Source organism: Heteronotia binoei, chromosome 10 (genome assembly GCF_032191835.1).
Source record: "Heteronotia binoei isolate CCM8104 ecotype False Entrance Well chromosome 10, APGP_CSIRO_Hbin_v1, whole genome shotgun sequence".
In the NCBI taxonomy this organism is placed as follows: domain Eukaryota; kingdom Metazoa; phylum Chordata; class Lepidosauria; order Squamata; family Gekkonidae; genus Heteronotia; species Heteronotia binoei.
Window position 1 is genome coordinate 16,247,828 of NC_083232.1, and position 16,925 is coordinate 16,264,752.

Genomic DNA, 16,925 nt, shown 5'->3' on the forward strand with positions numbered 1-16,925 from the left:
TATTATGTTGTGCATTTTCAATAAGGAAGGGGGTGGAGTTGGGAGGGGACAGATTTTAACCAGAACAACTGCCTGAGAGGAATGCACTGAGTAGATCTGCCACTCGACTTCTACTACAGCTTCTTTCATGGCTTTTTGCACTTTAAAAAACATGAGTGAAAAAGTAGACTGGTACTCAACAATAGCATGGAAGCGGCCAAAGTGGCACTCCCCTTCTTCTGCTTGGAGTCCCCTCCCCACCCTCCCAAAAAAAGAGACAAGAAATCTAAATTACTTTCCCCTCTGGTTGCAAACGAAAGCAACATGTTGGAGTCAAGATACAAAGGGTTGTGCTCTGAGCCTTGTTTGGATCTGGGATGAGAGAAGGAACGGAACCCTGGCTGCTTTCCAAAATCAATTTGCAAGGTGAAATTTACAAGCGAGAGGGAAGAGACGAGCCAAGAAGTCCTTGACAGAGAGACAAAAAGGCAGCTTCATCTGCACGGAGCAATTCTCTGATCAAACAGCGCCTTATTCCCATTCTAGCCTTTGACCCACGACAAGATTAAATTGTCTACTGCCCTGCCTGGGGTGGACAAAGGTTTTTTTCATCCAGTGATGAGAAGGCAGAATTCAATAGCACCGTGGGGGGAAAAATACGCACACACACAAAATCCACAGAGTTTAGAAGCCCTGGCAGGGAGCCCTGCTTAATAACCAGTTTGGTATCCAAAGACCGGAGACGTCGGGCTTCTGAAAGGTACCGTTGCTTGCTGTTCCGCTGCAAAGGGAGTGAGTCAGCTCTGCAAACTTCAGGAAAATCCTGCTTCACAAATCAAATGGGATTTTGTGAAACCGCCAGACAGCTGTCTTCCCTGGTATGTTTCTTAAAGCTGGCCCCAAGAGGCAAAGAGCACTGCCATGGCAGAATGCAGGGGTGTTTTTAAAGCAGGAACGCAGTTCCAGCTGGCTTAGTGTCAGTGGGTGTGGCCTAATATGCATATACCTATTCTTTTTTTAAAAAAAAGCAACGGTGGTGTTAGGGATGTGGCCTAATATGCAAATGAGCCCCTGCTGGGCTTTTCCCTACAAAATGCCATGTGAAAAACAATGGTGATGTCAGGGGCATGGCCTAATATGCAAATGGAGTTCCATACCATACCATAGACCTTTATTGGCATTAATACAAGAATACAGTATACTTTAAAACCAACAGGGACACTATAGAATATAATAAAACCTTAAAAAACCAGCAAAAGTTAAATGACATAAAATAGCTGTGGGCTATGCATGAGTAAAAGCCTCTCTGATTTGGATCGCAACCTGTAAAAAGCAAGCAACGTGACTAGTGACAGAGTTGTGTTTCCCATGGAGTAAAAAACGAACCTTGGCATTGTCAGAAAGGTCTTGATGGTCAGAAAGCAGTGCATCTAGATGTCTTGCACGTGGACTGCTATAAAAAGGGCGGTCCAAAAGAACATGAGGGACCGTTTCGATGACTCCTTGCAAATGAGTTCCTGCTGGGTTTTTCCTACAGAAATGCCCTGTGTTTCTTATTTCAAGTTTCAGCAGTAATTTACCCTAATGAGCAAGGCAGCGTTCAGCTAAGTTTCAGCGAGGGCACTACCAGAGATGCAATTCCAGGTGGAAAAGTTGTAACCATTTTTTTAAAAAAATCTATCAGTTTGTTACAGAGTGAGTGGGATATGGTGGTCGCACACCGGATCTGCGAAGCCCAATTTCAAAATCTCCATGCAACCATGAAGCTCATTAGATGAACTTGGGCCAATCGCTTCCTCTGAGTCGAACCTACAGGGCTTTGTGGAGGCAAAAGGGGGAACCACGTACACAGCCGAGAGCCCCGCGGGGAAAAGGCACAATAAAAATACAGTGGATATTTATCCCATTCTTCTTCAAAGAAGGCTAGAGACCACACGTAGTTTCTCTGCCTCCAGTTTTATACACACAACAGCCCTGTATGGTAGCAAGGCTACAAGACAATCAGTTAGCATTACACCAGTGTTGAGATTTGAACCTTGGTCTTCTCCAGTTGTGCCGACTGCCTGGGCTCCTTGCCTACTGACCAATCAGAATCTAGCCCCCAGTGAGCTCTCCATGGTCCTGACATCTCACAAATGACCCTGGTCTCATGCCCACACTTCAGGCCTGACTCCTTTGCTCCCTACTTAGACTTCTGCCACATCTTGATAGTCCAGGGGTGGCCAATGGTAGCTCTCCAGTCGTTTTTTGTCTACAACTCCCATCAGCCCCAGCCATTGGCCATGCTGGCAGGGGCTGATGGGAGTTGTAGGCAAAAAACATCTGGAGAGCTGCCGTTGGCCACCCCTGTGGTAGTCCATTCCTGCAGATGCCAACCTGAATCAACTGCTCTGTCATTGTAAAACAAAGTAGGAGTCAAGTTGCACCTTTAAGACCAACAAAGTTTTATTCAGAACGTAAGCTTTCGTATGCTCTAAGCACATTTCATCAGACGAGGAATCAGGTACAGAGGGCAGAGCTATATATAGCTGATAGGCAATGGTTTAGAATGCAAGATGGTACAAATTTAAGATCCAATGACAGAATAGTAAAATTAACAAATTGAGCAAACCTTTGATCTGGGTAGCATGAGCATGCGAAAGCAATAAAACATTAATATGTCAAAATGTGAGAATGTCATGCTCATGCTACCCAGATCAAAGTTTTGCTCAGTTTGTTAATTTTGCTTTTCTATCACTGGATCTTAACTTTGTACCATTTTGCATTCTAAACCACTGCCTACCAGCTATATGTAGCCCTGCTCACTGTACCTGATTCCTCATCTAATGAAGTGTGCTTGGAGCACACGAAAACTTACGTTCTGAATAAAACTTGGTTGGTCTTAATGGTGCCACTTGACTCCTACTTTGTTCTACGGCTTCCGACCAACAGGGCTGCTGCCCACATGGATCTGTCGTTGTAACTTAGCCCAAGGAAACTTCCCCATTGTGCCATTTACCGTTCATCAACACAGCCTGCTTTTCCACCTCATTCTCCTTCCCCCTCCCCAAGAGGGAACACTTTATTCCCTTGGCCTGAGTGAGTCACAGCCATTAGCTACACTCTCAAGGCATTTGGATTAAGCCTCTGTAGTTCAGAGCAAAGTGTGAACATGCTTTCTGCATATTAAAGAGGCGAAGGGGGGAGGGAATGATGCTGCCCTCTTCAATGAAAACACAGCATCCTTGGAAAAGCAATGGAAGAATGCAGTCAGCAGCTGAGTCTACCAGCAACTTTTCTCAACTCCCGGTACCTTGCATTTGAAAGCAAAAAGGTAAAGGTGCAAGCACCAGTCGAGGTAAAGGTGCAAGCACCAGTCATTTCCAGTTTGGTGTAGTGGTTAGGTGTGTGGACTCTAATCTGGGAGAACCAGGTTTGATTCCCCACTCCTCCACTTGCACCTGCTGAAATGGCCTTGGGTCAGCCATAGCTCTGGCAGAGGTTGTCCTTGAAAGGGCAGCTGCTGTGAGAGCCCTCTCCAGCCCCAACCACCTCACAGGGTGTCTGTTGTGGGGGAGGAAGGGAAAGGAGATTGTGAGCCGCTCTGAGACTCTGAGATTCGGAGTGGAGGGTGGGATATAAATCCAATATCATCTTCCGACTCTGGGGTGACGTTGCTTTCACAACGTTTTCACGGCAGACTTTTTATGGGGTGGTTTGCCATTGCCTTCTCCAGTCATCTACATTTCCCCCCCACCAAGCTGGGTACTCATTTTACCGACCTCAGAAGGATGGAAGTCAACCTGGAGCCGGCTACCTGAACCCAGCTTCTGCTGGGATCGAACTCAGGTCATGAGCAGAGCTTAGGACTGCAGTACTGCAGCTTTACCACTCTGCAAAGGAGGCATCTAATCTTCCAGGTGGCTGAGAAAAGCTTAATGAGAACACTGACCTGTCTCTTTAACAATGCATTAAAAAAATTTAACAATGCAATCCACCAACAAAATCAGCAACAAAGCATAAGAGAATCTTGGCAATGAAGAACAAAAGGGAATTTTTTTTAAAAAAACTTCATATTAAAATTCAGAATAAACAGAAAGCCTATGAAGCCATTTAAAAGCCAGGATAGTACCCACATCAGTACTGTTACGAGCGACCAGATGCTTACATTAAAAAGGAAAGCACACAACTCTTTTCTGAAAAGAAAAGCCACCAGCAGCCTAATGCTACAAAATTGGCTCAACAGAAATGAGAGTTTCTGGAGGGAATATTCAGCTGCATAATCTCTGATGCACACTTTGCTCTTCTGCATAAATTCATGCTCGGCAAATCCTTCCTCAAAGTTTCCTTTGAAAACCTTTGACCAAAAGACCTATTTATGCAAAAACGCTAATATTGTCAGTCTGAATTCTAGAAGTGAAGCAAATGCCCGCCACACTGTCTTTTCTGGGTAATCTATTAAAAACACAAGAAGATGGAAGGGTTTCAGCACAGAACGTTGGAACTGTCTGGCCAACAGCTGTTCCACCCAGCATTCATGCTGATGGGCCACATGGCTTAGGTTGGATTTTGGCTCGCTGTTGTCAAGTTCTGCGCAGTTCTCATTGACTCAGCCTCTCTGAGATGAATCAAATAAGGCTTTTATTAAATGAGTGCCGTGTTCACAGTCAAGACTTTCTTTGTTAGAACTGACCCTGCCCCCCAGAGTTAAGCAATAAATTTATACCGTTACTATGCGCACTAGCTACGTAACAATTAAGATGCTAAAAGTGCCAAGCAGTTAGGCACAAATATAATTCAATAGATTTTCCCAGACAGGTGTTCTCCCCCCACCCCACCCCACCACCAGTTCAGAAGTTGTTTTTAGAGACCTGAAAGTTAAGGGACCTGAAAGTTAAGTCTCTGACCTTCAAAACTGCACCAAGGAACGTATACAGAGAGGCCTTTCATTAGCCAGGGTAGAGAGATTAGTTATAAATGGTTACAAAGAAATAACCACCTATTTTTCTACAAAACGATCCCTAATCTATTCCAACCCCATGCACAATACAGGAAACTCACAAATACCTCCCCCTAAATTCACAGGATCTTCATTGCTGTCAGATGGCCATCTAGCCTCTGTTTAAAAACCTCCAAGGAAGGAGAGCCAACCACCTCCTGAGGAAGCCTGTTCCACTGAGGAATCGCTCTAACAGTCAGGACGTTCTTCCTAATGTTGAGCCGGAAACTCTTTTGATTTAATTACAACCTGTTGGTTCTGGTCCTACCTTCTGGGGCCACAGAAAACAATTCCACACCATCCCCTACATGACAGCCCTTCGAGTACTTGAAGATGGTGATCCTATCAACTCTCAACCTCTCAGAAGTCCTGATTGTTCAAGGTCACTTTATCTCACCATCAGATTTAAAAGATGTGAACCTCACAGAGACCTTCTTCATGAAAACTGTCGCGTGAACCGGCTGGGCATCTGCAAGACTGTGGTCTGTCTCACCTGCGCACAACCTGGCTCTGAAAGCCCACACACAATCTGCTTTTGATGCTAGAGGTACTGAGCAAGTGGGGAGAAATCTTGAGTCGCCTACCTTTCGCGAGGCATGTTTCTCTGAACTGTCCACATCTCCGTCCAGGAACGGCATTGCAAATGAGCTAAGATCCTAAAGCAAAAGAGAAGGAAAAACAGAGTCTTTAAGGAGCTGTGGCTCAGTCACAGAGAACCTCTGCCCCATGCAGAACGTCCCAGGTTCAACCCCTAGTTAAAAGTATTAGGTAGCCTTGCCCACTACAGGGCGAGGAGTTGCTTATATGCAGAACCTTTTATTGTAGCAACAACTCCTTTGCATATTAGGCCACACCCCTCCTATGTAGCCAATCCTCCAGGAGCTTACAGGGCTCTTTAGTACAGGCCCTACTGGAAGCTCCAGGAGGACTGACTACATCAGGGGGTGTGGCCTGATATGCAAAGGAGTTCCTGCTACAAAAAAAGCCCTGCTTACATGAAAAATCTTACTAACCCAAGACTGTTTCGGTTTTTTATGCTTGCTAGATTGAATATTTTCCTCTTAGCTGTTCTTTCAGGCAGACACCATACTGTTCCCATTGAAAACAAAGTATGTAAATACTGTTTATTGGAACCTGATTCAGTTATTCATATTTTACTTTGTTGCCCTTTGTTTCGTAAGATTCATCAGCATCTTCTTGGCCCTGTTATCCCTAATTTTTCTAGCCCTCCAGAAAGAATTACCCAGTATTTACTTGCTGATAATCTTTCATTGAATTGTGGACATTCAATGAAGTTGCCGAGCAGTCGGGTTAGAACGGATAGAAGAAAGTACTTTTCACCCAAAAAGGTGATTCACCCAAAGGGTGGAATTCACATGAAATTCACTGCCACAGGAGGTGGTGGCAGTGGTGGAAGCATAGCCAGCTTCAAGAGGAGATTGGATAAACATCTGGAGCAGAGGTCCATCAGTGGCTATTAGGCACAAGGTATAGATGGAACTCTCTGACTGGGGCAGTGATGCTCTGTATTCTTGGTGCTTGTGGGGGGGGCACAGTGGGAAGGCTTCTAGTGTCCTGGCCCCACTGATGGACCTCCTGATGACACCTCGTTCATATGTTCTTATGTTCTTAAATCTCCCAGATTGACGGAACCAGTAGCTGAGTATTTGACTATTGTACTCCACAAGGGCCATTATATTTCCAGGCAAAGGCTGGAAATATGAATATTTGACCAATTTTGCTTCTATTCACTGCTTTTCCGTGATATTGTTTTAACTATCTTTTGGACAGTATAACTTTTACCGGATTTTACCCTTGCTAGCCAGGCAGAGAAAATTGGAGTGCCTTTAGAAGTTTACAAACGACAACAAATAGGTTAAAAATCAAATAAATCCAGACTGGAAGGGTAGGAGGACTTCCTCCCTCCACCAGGCACACGCGATAATAAAACCCTTTTTTCTCCCCCTCTTTATTTTGGAAGCCAAGAAAAAGAGTTGACCCACTGGCTTCCTTTGCCTCCTCCAGCTCAGCTGTTAATTGGGGTGACTCAGCAGCTCTGGCAAACAAAAAATCGGACAGTTCCTGGCAAAACTTAAGTCAATAACTTGCTTTAACTTATCAGCTGACTCTAAGCTGATCTCTCCCTTACAGTCACTGTGGTGTGTATTTCACGAAGTCTCTGCTCTATTCAAGGTGACTTAATGGTTCTTACCAACACCTAGGTTTGCCTATTCATTCACGGTACAACTGAATCTTTTCCCTCATCATTTTGGTTCCTCAGAACCAAAATTATCCACAGCCCTCATCCACACTGCAGCTTCCTCTGCTTTTCCAGACAGTAGTTCTGAATCCATTTATGTTCCCTCAGATATGACACTTGAGAAATCTCTGCTGGGCTCTGAAGACAGCTGGAGTCTCCTCCCCCTTTCTTTCAGTTCATTCTCTTTCTAGAAGGTTCTAGGCTGCATCTCTCTCCAGCAAGCGAGCGGAGAAGAATAACCTGGATGTTCCATCTGGTTTCCTGACAGAGTCCCCGATATTTCATACTCCTCAACTGCGCACACACACAACACAAGTCAAGCATCTGTTAGGCTCAATTCTGCTAGCCATCTTCACGCCCCACAGGAGACAGAAAGCATTCGGAATCATCTGTGCAACAGTTTTAAATTAAGTTCAAAGGAGACTATACTTTTTTTTGGTCTCCCACTTCATTAGCCGGAACTATGCCCTTATTAAATTAATTCACAACACTTAACCAAAAGCTAGAAATGGTGTTTGCATTGAAAGGTGAGGGGGAAACTCAGACAAGCTTGGAGTGATCTACGGGAATTATACTGAGGAGACAAATACGCCCAGCCGTCCTTAATTAAGGACAATAAACTGCTCTTGCAGTCCTCCCCCTGCTGCTTGTCGTCAAATGGATTTTCACAGTTAATGAACAACCTGTAGGTAGGCGGTATGTCCTCCTTTAAGAACTGCCAGTTAGGAGGCAGCACAGAGTACAAGTAGGATTGGGCCTACCACTAGGCAAACTAGGCGATCGCCTAGGACACCGGCCTTCTGGGGGTGCTAAATTGGGAGGCCCCCATGTGACTTGGTGACGTTATCAGTGCAGAGTCAGAAATACCAGAAGTTAGCTCTGCCAAAGGTGCCAAGCAGTTGGCCCTGGGTACAGGCCAGCGGTTTGGACTTCCAAAGCTGGCTCCTCAGTCCTCACTAGGCCTTGATGACCCCGGGGGTGGCAGTGGGTGAGCCCCCTTCCTTCTCAACCCAAATTACCTTTCCTCAAGCAACTGGAGGACCCTAATCCAAACCTGGTCTTTTGAGGGATGCCGATTGGTTGCCACCACAGAAGCAGAAGAATAAGGAGAAATCTCCGGGCAGTGATCCGCATTCTGTTGAATTGCATCATCACTTCAAAAGACCGTTTCTTTCCTTCTTACAAACTGTAGCCAGAGAGGCTGTCATAATAAGGGAGAGACCAGCCAGGTATGCACGGAGAGAACTTTTTCATGGTTCTGCCTGTCCGGTGCCCCTCCCTGAAAATCATTATCTCCAAGCTGTTTTTACTTCCCTCTCAGGAAAAAAAAGGGGTACTTATAGGTAGTACAATGAAGAAAGCTGACAGGAAAAAAGGTGATTTGAAATGTGGTGTTGGAGGAGAGTTTTACAGATACTGCGGACTGCCAAAAACACAAATCAGTGGGCTCTAGATCAAGTCAAGCCTGAACACCCCCTAGAAGCTAAAATGACTCAACTAGGACTATTGGACTTTGGTGACATGAAGAGAAGACAAGAGTCACTGGAAAGTATTTACAATTGCTGTTCGCAGTATTTACACTGCGAACAGCAATTGTTAGAAAATAACTATATTTGCTTGAGCAAGAATGTCCATTAGATATCTGCGCAGCTCCAGAGCGTGCAATAACTCATTCTAACTTGCCATTCTTAAGTAAGATCATTGAAAGGGCTGTGGCAGTGCAGTTTCAGATGCTTCTGTGCTTAACCCACATCAATCCGGTTTTCGTCTGGGTTACCGGATGGAGATGGTTCTGGTTGCCCTCACAGAGGCACCTGGATAGAGATGGCTCGGCAGAGTTGTTGTGGCTAGACCTGTTGGTGGCGTTTGACACGGTCGACAATCAGCTACTGACCTGTCGCCTCGCCGATGCTGGGATTCAGGGGTTGGCCTTGAACTGGCTTTCCTCCTTTCTCCAGGGTCAGGGGCAGAGGGTGCCGCTAGGAGACGAACTATTCCGACGACACCCACTTATATGTGGTGTGCCGCAGGGAGCAGTTCTTTCTCTGATGTTATTCAACATCTACATGCGTCCCCTCGCCCAGGTTGCCCAGAGGTATGGGCTGGGTTGTCACCAGTATGCAGATGACACCCAGCTCTATCTGCTGATGGACAGCCAGTCCGTCTCCACCCTGGAAGATCTGTCCGCAGCATTGCAAGCTGTGGCAGGGTGGCTCAGGCTGAGTAGACTGAAATTAAATCCGATGAAGACAGAGGTCCTGTATCTGTCCGCCGCTGTTTACCGACCTTCGACAGAGCTCAGCTCATGCTGGCGCCCAAGGTTAAAAGCTTAGGGGTGCTCTTGGATCCCTCTTTAATAATGGAGGCCCAAGTAGCTGCCACGGCCAAGTCAGCCTTTTACCATCTACAGATGGCAAAGCAGTTGGTCCCCTTTCTTGAACGTGACGACTTGGCAACAGAGATCCATGCGACGGTCACCTCGAGAGTGGATTACTGTAATGCTCTCTACATGGGGCTGTCCTTGTCCCAAATCTGCTGACTTCAACTAGTGCAGAATGCTGCAGCCAGGCTGTTAATGGGAGTTCCTTTAAGGGAACACATGCAGCCTGTGCTGAAAGTACTGCAGTGGCTACCGATAGGGTACCGGATTTGCTTCAAGGTGCTGCTCATTACCTTTAAAGCCCTATATGGCCAGGGTCCTGCATTCCTTAGGGACCGCCTTTTCTTGCACATGCCTCAGCGAGCACTTCGGTCCGGGTCTCAAAAACCTATTGACGATTCCCAGCATCAGAGAAGCGAAGCTCAAAATAATGAGAGCCAGGGCCTTTTCCGTTGCTGCCCCTAGCTGGTGGAATGAGTTGCCGGAGGAGGTTAGGGCCCTGCGAGAGCTCTTACAGTTCCGCAGGGCCTGCAAAACGGCACTGTTCCGCCAGGCATTTACGTGAATGCTAACATCTGCAGCAATGAGACTGGCCCATAAGAACACCACCGACGGCCTGCTTCACTACAGCTACGGCGATCTTGAGACCTCTGAGTATAGCTAACCACCAGAATTTAAATCGCTGCCTGAAATTATGATAGTAGCACATGCAAATGTTTTAAATTGTTTTTATGTTTCTGTTGTTGCTTATTGTATTGGTCACACTAATGTGTTTGTGTCGACCCTTGGTTTGTGAGCCACCCTGAGCCTGCCTTTGGTGGGGAGAGCGGGATATAAAATAAATAAATAAGTCAGAAACAACTTGATAGCACGTAACACACACACACATCCATGAGTTTTCTCAGAAACAGAATAGCCCTGATTAGTCCAAGCTTGTAAGATCTCAGAAGTTAAGCTAGGTCAACCATGGATAGTCCTTGCATAGGAGACCACCAATGAAGTCCAGGATTGCTATGCAAAGGCAGGGGACCCTGGAACATCTCATGCCTTGGAAACCCAGTGGTCCTGGGGTCACCTTGAGCTGGTTATGACGTAATGACATACAATTGTTCTTACTATAGGTTTCCCCCATAAATATCTTGGAGGTGAGGGTGGGTGGCACGTCACAAGGGGGATGGGTTAAAACGTAGCTCTACCAATCTAAAAAAAAGCCTTTGAAATAACCACAGGACTAAAAGATGTAATATGAAGCTCCGCTCTGCAGCCAAGAACTTACTCTTGTATGGGACATCTTTCCAACAGACCAGCATTGCTTCAATGTGACAACCACAACTGCGGCACCATGGGCAAGGCAGCTAGGAGGTGGATGTTCTAAGAACATCTCCATGAGTTCTGTGATGTCATAATGATCAGAAAAATGAGAAAGGAAAGAAGAGAAGAAAAGGATAGCAAAATGGAGTGGGGCGGGGTGAGGTTAGAACTGGAGCCTCCAAGCCTCTTCCTTATCACTCTTGACAGGCCTTTAGTATACTAAAAGCCAACGTGGTGTAGTGGTTAAGAGAGTGCTGGAAGACTCAGGTTCGAATCTCCACTCATGCCATGGGAACTCTTTTTTTATTTATATGTGCATGTGAGTGAGTGTGCACACCTGGAAGTCATGGTGACCTCTGGTGACTGACCTCTACTGGGGGCCTGGAGGATATTCATTGAGGTGGCTGAATAAAGCCTGCCCTTGTCCTCCCGACTGCTGGTATTCCAAGGAGGTCTCCCATCCAAGTACTTGCCAGAGTCGACCCTGCTTAGCTTCTGGGCTTCTAGTGTCCTGGCCCCACTGATGGACCTCCTGATGGCACCTGGTTTTTTTAGCCACTGTGTGATGCAGAATGTTAGACTGGATGGGCCATTGGCCTGATCCAACATGGCTTCTCTTATGTTCTTATGAGATCTGACGAGATCAGGCTTGCTGGGGCTGTCCAAGTCAGGGCCGACGGAAGTACACTGAGTGACCCCAGGCCAGGCACAATCTCTCAGCCTAACCTATACCACAGGAATCCTTAAAGCCTTGATTATGAAATCCATGTGTGGAGACATACTTGGCTCTGCTTTCCATATATTTGGCTCAACTGCCATCCCGCAAAGAGCCAGATCACTGAATATATCTAACCAGGGGTGGAATTCTAGCAGGAGCTCCTTTGCATGTTAGGCCACACCTCCCTGATGTAGCCAATCCTCCCAGAGCTTACAAGGCTCTTTTTTGTAAGCTCTTGGGGGACTGGCTACATCAGGGGGCATGGCCTAATATGCAAATGAGCTCCTGCTAGAATTCCGCCCCTGTCTCTAACCCAGTATCTTCTCCTCTGGCTGGCAGGGTCTCAGGGAAGGTCTTTCCCATTCCCTGCATCTTTACAACGTAGGTCACAGGGACCGCACTTGAAACCTTCTCAAGACAAACACGGTACGCTACCCATGAGCCACAGCTTCTCTGCCAGCAAATAATGCTGCTTTTTTACTGTCACAGTCCTCTTATATCAAACTCAGGATCATCTCCTCTGACAGGATCCCCACAGCCCTGGGCAAGGAAGCATCTCTCACCAGACTAGAATAATTATAGAGTTGGAAGGGACTTCCAGGGTCATCTAGTTCAACCCACAAATACCTCTCCCAATACACACACTCCTAGTGGCCCCTGCTCCCCTCCCCCAGCAACAACCAAACTCCAGGATCCCTGGCCAAACTGGCCTGGGGCAAATTGTTTCCTGACCACCAATTGCCAACCAGCATTTTCCTGGACGTGTAAGAAAGGACCATGAGAACTAAGCACTGATATAGCCCTTCCTGCCCTCCTTCTCATGATCTGCCTAAGTTCGTAGGAAAAAGCATTGCTGCCGGATGGTCATCTAGCCTCTGTCTGAAAACCTCCAAAGCAGGAGAGCTCACCACCTCCCAAGGAAGCCTTTTCCACTGAGGAAGTGCTCTAAGAGAGCCAGTTTGGTGAAGTGGTTAAGTGTGTGGACTCTTATCTGGGAGAACCGGGTTTGATTCCCCACTCTTGCAGCTGCTGGAATGGCCTTGGGTCAGGCATAGCTCTGCGGAACTTGTCCTTGAAAGGGCAGCTGCTGTGAGAGCCCTCCCAGCCCCACCCACCTCACAGGGTGTCTGCTGTGGGGGAGGAAGATAAAGGCAATTGTGAGCCGCTCTGAGATTTGGAGTGGAGGGCGGGATATATCCAGTATCATCATCATCATCATCATCATCTTCTAAATGTCAGGAAGTTCTTCCTAATGTTGAGCCTGAAACTCTTCTGATTTAATTTCAGCCTTTCTGGTCCACTTGCTATTTTGCAATGCGGAGAAAAAGAATCCGGACGGTTACTCGGAAGAAGCAGGTGCCAAACCACCCTACTTACGCTGATGATCTGCTTCAAGGACTCAGACCTGTATTATCGTTTCATGCTCCAGTTGGCACCACAGAGAGCATTTTGGTTTCTGCAAAGGCTGACAGGCTGAGTTGCGAGATGCCAAGACAGGAGTGACTAACTTTTCAAACACGACTCCAAGGGAGTGGGTGGCAGCAGATGTAGAATGTTCCATTCACAGAAGCCAGAACTGAACTTTGCTGGACTCAGTTCTGCAACATGTCACACTTGTCTTAGTTTCCCTTGAAGCGTGGCAGCCTCGAAGAAGAACCTGGGCAATTCAAGGTGGCAGAAATGATAGGCGGAGACGGTCACCTCTAAGGTCTTCTCTAGGTGTTAAGCATCCATAGGAATAGGATGGGGAAAGGCTGCTTTTATTTATCGACTCAAAACATCTATTTGCAGAGCACCTAGTGATGGGTTAGAACCTACCAATGTTCCCTCTAAGCTGTGAAGTCTTGTGAGCAAAAATTCTACTTTGTGAGCTACTGCCAGGCCTCAGATTCAGCAGGAGCTCACAGGAGCACAGCTCCTGAACCTTTTTGAGGGTTCTCCCTCCTCCTCCCCACCTACCTTGTCCATAGAATAGTAGGTGCACCTGCATAACAATTCCTGGATTAGGAAAGCAGCCAGCCAGCCAGCCACCAGGGACTTTGCCATGCCTCCAGTAGCCCTCATTAACCTCTGGAGAAGCCCACACCACCATTTCTCCACTTCTTATTTGTTTTTTTTGGGGGGGGGGGGTGACCCAGGAGAGCCCTAGGCGAGTGAGGCCTGCTTAAGCTGGCTAGATCTCTAGCCAGCCTAAGCAGGCCTCACTCGCCTGGGGCTCTCCTTTCTTGCATTGGGTTGCTTTTGACTGGGGGGGTGGCATATGCTAATGAGCTCCACCACCTGTTTTTCTACAAAAAAACCCCCCTGGCTACCGCCATTTAAGTCCTCAGCTACTGGCATGAAAGTTGTGAGCCACTGCATAAATTAGTTTGCTCTAGGGCCATTTTTCCTGAGCTGAGACAAAAATGTGTGAGCTGGAGGCTAAAAAATTGTGAGCTAGCTCACACTAACACAGCTTCGAGGGAACACTGGAGCCTACCATTCTGCTCAGCTAACGGTGGCACCTTACTGTAACACAAGGAGTTTTCCTACAAGGCAAGAAGCTCATCTCTCATTTCAGAGGTAGGTGGCTGGAGTTGGTGGTGGAAAGTCAAGCCACAGCGGACTTACAGTGCGCCCCTGCAGGGTTTCCAAGGCAAGAGATGAACAGAGCTGATATGTCATTGCCTGCCTCTACCTAGCAACCCTGGACTTCCTTGGTGGTCTCCATCCAAGTACTAACCACGGCTAACCTTGCTTAGTTTTGCCCAGGGGTCGTTTTGTAGAAAAATAGGTGGTGGAGCTCATCCAGGGATTGTTATGCAGCTGCACCTACTATTCAATGGACAAGGAGGTGGAACTCTCCGAAGGAGGAGGAGGAACTCTCAGAAAGGTTCAGGAGCTGTGCTCCTGTGAGCTCCCACTGAGTCTGAGGCCTGATTCTGCCTACTTTAAAAAGTCTGCTAGCAACATGAGAGCCAGTTCCCTGCTCTCTTTTATTTATAAACTTTCAAGGTTTTATTTTATAGCAGGAGCTCCTATGCATATTAGGCCATGCCCCCCTGATTTAGCTAATCCTCCTGGAGTTTACAGGGCTCTTCGTACAGGGCCTAGAGTAAGCTCCAGGAGGATTGGCTACATCAGAGGGCGTGTGGCCTAATATGCAAAGGAGTTCCTGCTACAAAAAAAAAGCCCTGCAATGCTTTGCTTTTAGTTACAGGTTAGAAAGCAACCACGAGCCATCAAAGAAAGTGTCAAATGGCTTCCAAATGCTGCTGTGTTTCAAATCCTCCATGTTATCGAATTGAATCTGTTTTGTGAGAAGCGGCACAGGGTAAAGAAGCCTCAGAGCCAGTTTGGTGTAGTGGTTAAGTGTGTGGACTCTTATCTGGGAGAACCGGGTTTGATTCCCCACTCCTCCACTTGCACCTGCTGGAATGGCCTTGGGTCAGCCATAGCTCTGGCAGAGGTTGTCCTTGAAAGGGCAGCTGCTGTGAGAGCCCCCTCAGCCCCACCCACCTCGCAGGGTGTCTGTTGTGGGGGAGGAAGATTGTAAACCACTCTGATTCGGAGAGAAGGGCGGGGTATAAATCTCCAATTCTTCTTCTTCTTCTTCTGGCAGCTACCGACTCACTCAGTCTTTAGCACTAAGAATTACAAAATGCTGCAACTGACGTGTTTATCACAAATGACAGATCGATGGGATGGTTTTTGCAGTGCTATCAAATGAGAGAGAGGAGCAAAGATTGATGAATCTCCTGGTTTCCCCTCAACTCCCTGGTTGCAAATTCCGCATCCAGCTCCTTTGCTTATTCAGTCCCCAAATGTGGACAATGCCCAAAGAAAACACACTGCCATCCAAGCACCCCGGGGGTCATTTCTCAGAAAAAGAGATGCCGGAGCTCATTAGCACAACTCAGTTGCATATGCCACATACACCCCTGACATCACTGGAAGGTGTACTCAATTTGATCAGCTCAGCATCGCCGTGGAAAGGCTTCTTGAATGATAACTGTCATAATCAAACCTTACTCCCGTCAAACTTTTAAAATTACTTTCTCCTATGTGGCTACAGTGGCATGGCAAAGATTTCCATCTCTGCTTTATATGTTTTGGTTATTTCCCCCGTTTTTCGTGGGGGAACGTATTAGAAAGTTTGTCAAATCATAGAGTTCAGCAACATTCTCACAGGGGGGTTGAACAACAGAGCCCAGAAGCAAGCATTCGAGGGGGAAGGTAAGAAAGAAAGAGCACAATAAAATCTAGAGCAGGGGTGTCAAGCATACGGCCCAGGGGCCAAATCAGGCCGCCGGAGGGCTCCTATCAGGCCCCTGAGCAACTGGCTGTCATCTGCTTCTTTCTCCCTCTTTCTTGCTTCCTTCTGCATGCTTTGCAAGGCTTGCTCAATTTCACAGGAGCTACAGAGCAAAATCTCTATTTTCTTCATTGGCTGAGGCTCCTTCCTTGGGGAGGAAGGGTGGGGGGAGGCAGAGCTTGCTTTGCCAGGCTTTCTCAATCCCACAACAAAGCTACTGAGCCAAGCCTCTCTTCCTTCTATTGGCTGAGGCTCCTCCCTCTCCTTGTCCCCTGGGGAAGGAAGGAAAGAGCCAGAGTTTCCTTTGCCCAGTTCCCTGGATTGCATGGAATATCTCTGCTACCTAATCTTAAATAGCTACATGGCATGGCCCGGCCCGACATGGTCTCATTTATGTCAGATCTGGCTCTCGTCACAAATGAGTTCGACACCCCTGATTTAGAGGTTCTGGAGTTCCGCTCCTGTGAGCTCCTGCCCAAAATGAGGCCTGCTGATCGCACAAGTAGCCCAGATGTCGAGACCATTCTTGTGTTCTCAGGAAGCATTCTTAAATTGCAAAAAGGCTGCAAAATTCACTGGTTGGAATCTCAGTATACGAGTCCCTGTGTTTCCTAATCAACACACCCAATAGGGGGACAACCATACCATTGAAATTTCCGAAGTGGTTATCAGGATTACTGTGATAGCAAAGTGCCTTGAACACACAAAAATATTCAACAAGTCAAGTTGCAGCTGACTTATGGCCACTCCATAGAGCAGGGGTGGCCAAACTTGCTTAATGTAAGAGAAGAAGATGATATTGGTTTTATATCCCGCCCTCCACTCCAAAGAGTCTCAGAACGACTCACAATCTCTTACCTTCCTCCCCCACAACAGACACCCTGTGAGATGGGTGGGGCTGAGAGGGCTCTCATAGCAGCTGCCCTTTCAAGGACAACCCCTGCCAGAGCTGTGGCTGATCCAAGGCCATGCTAGCAGGTGCAAGTGGAGAATCAAACCCGGTTA

General features: G+C 47.0%; 1 protein-coding gene across 3 annotated transcripts in view; it reads right to left on the bottom strand.

The window, feature by feature from the left end:
* Positions 1 to 16,925, bottom strand: part of PRKAG2 (protein kinase AMP-activated non-catalytic subunit gamma 2) — a 345,959-nt gene that overhangs the window by 223,247 nt on the left and 105,787 nt on the right. For 2 of the 3 annotated variants that reach the window (XM_060248010.1, XM_060248009.1), the window contains exon 2: positions 5,542 to 5,613. The exons of the other annotated variant lie outside the window; for it this stretch is intronic. In XM_060248010.1, coding sequence (XP_060103993.1) covers positions 5,542 to 5,613 — 72 coding nt within the window. The remainder of the gene's footprint in view (positions 1 to 5,541; positions 5,614 to 16,925) is intronic. 3 annotated transcript variants of the gene reach the window in all.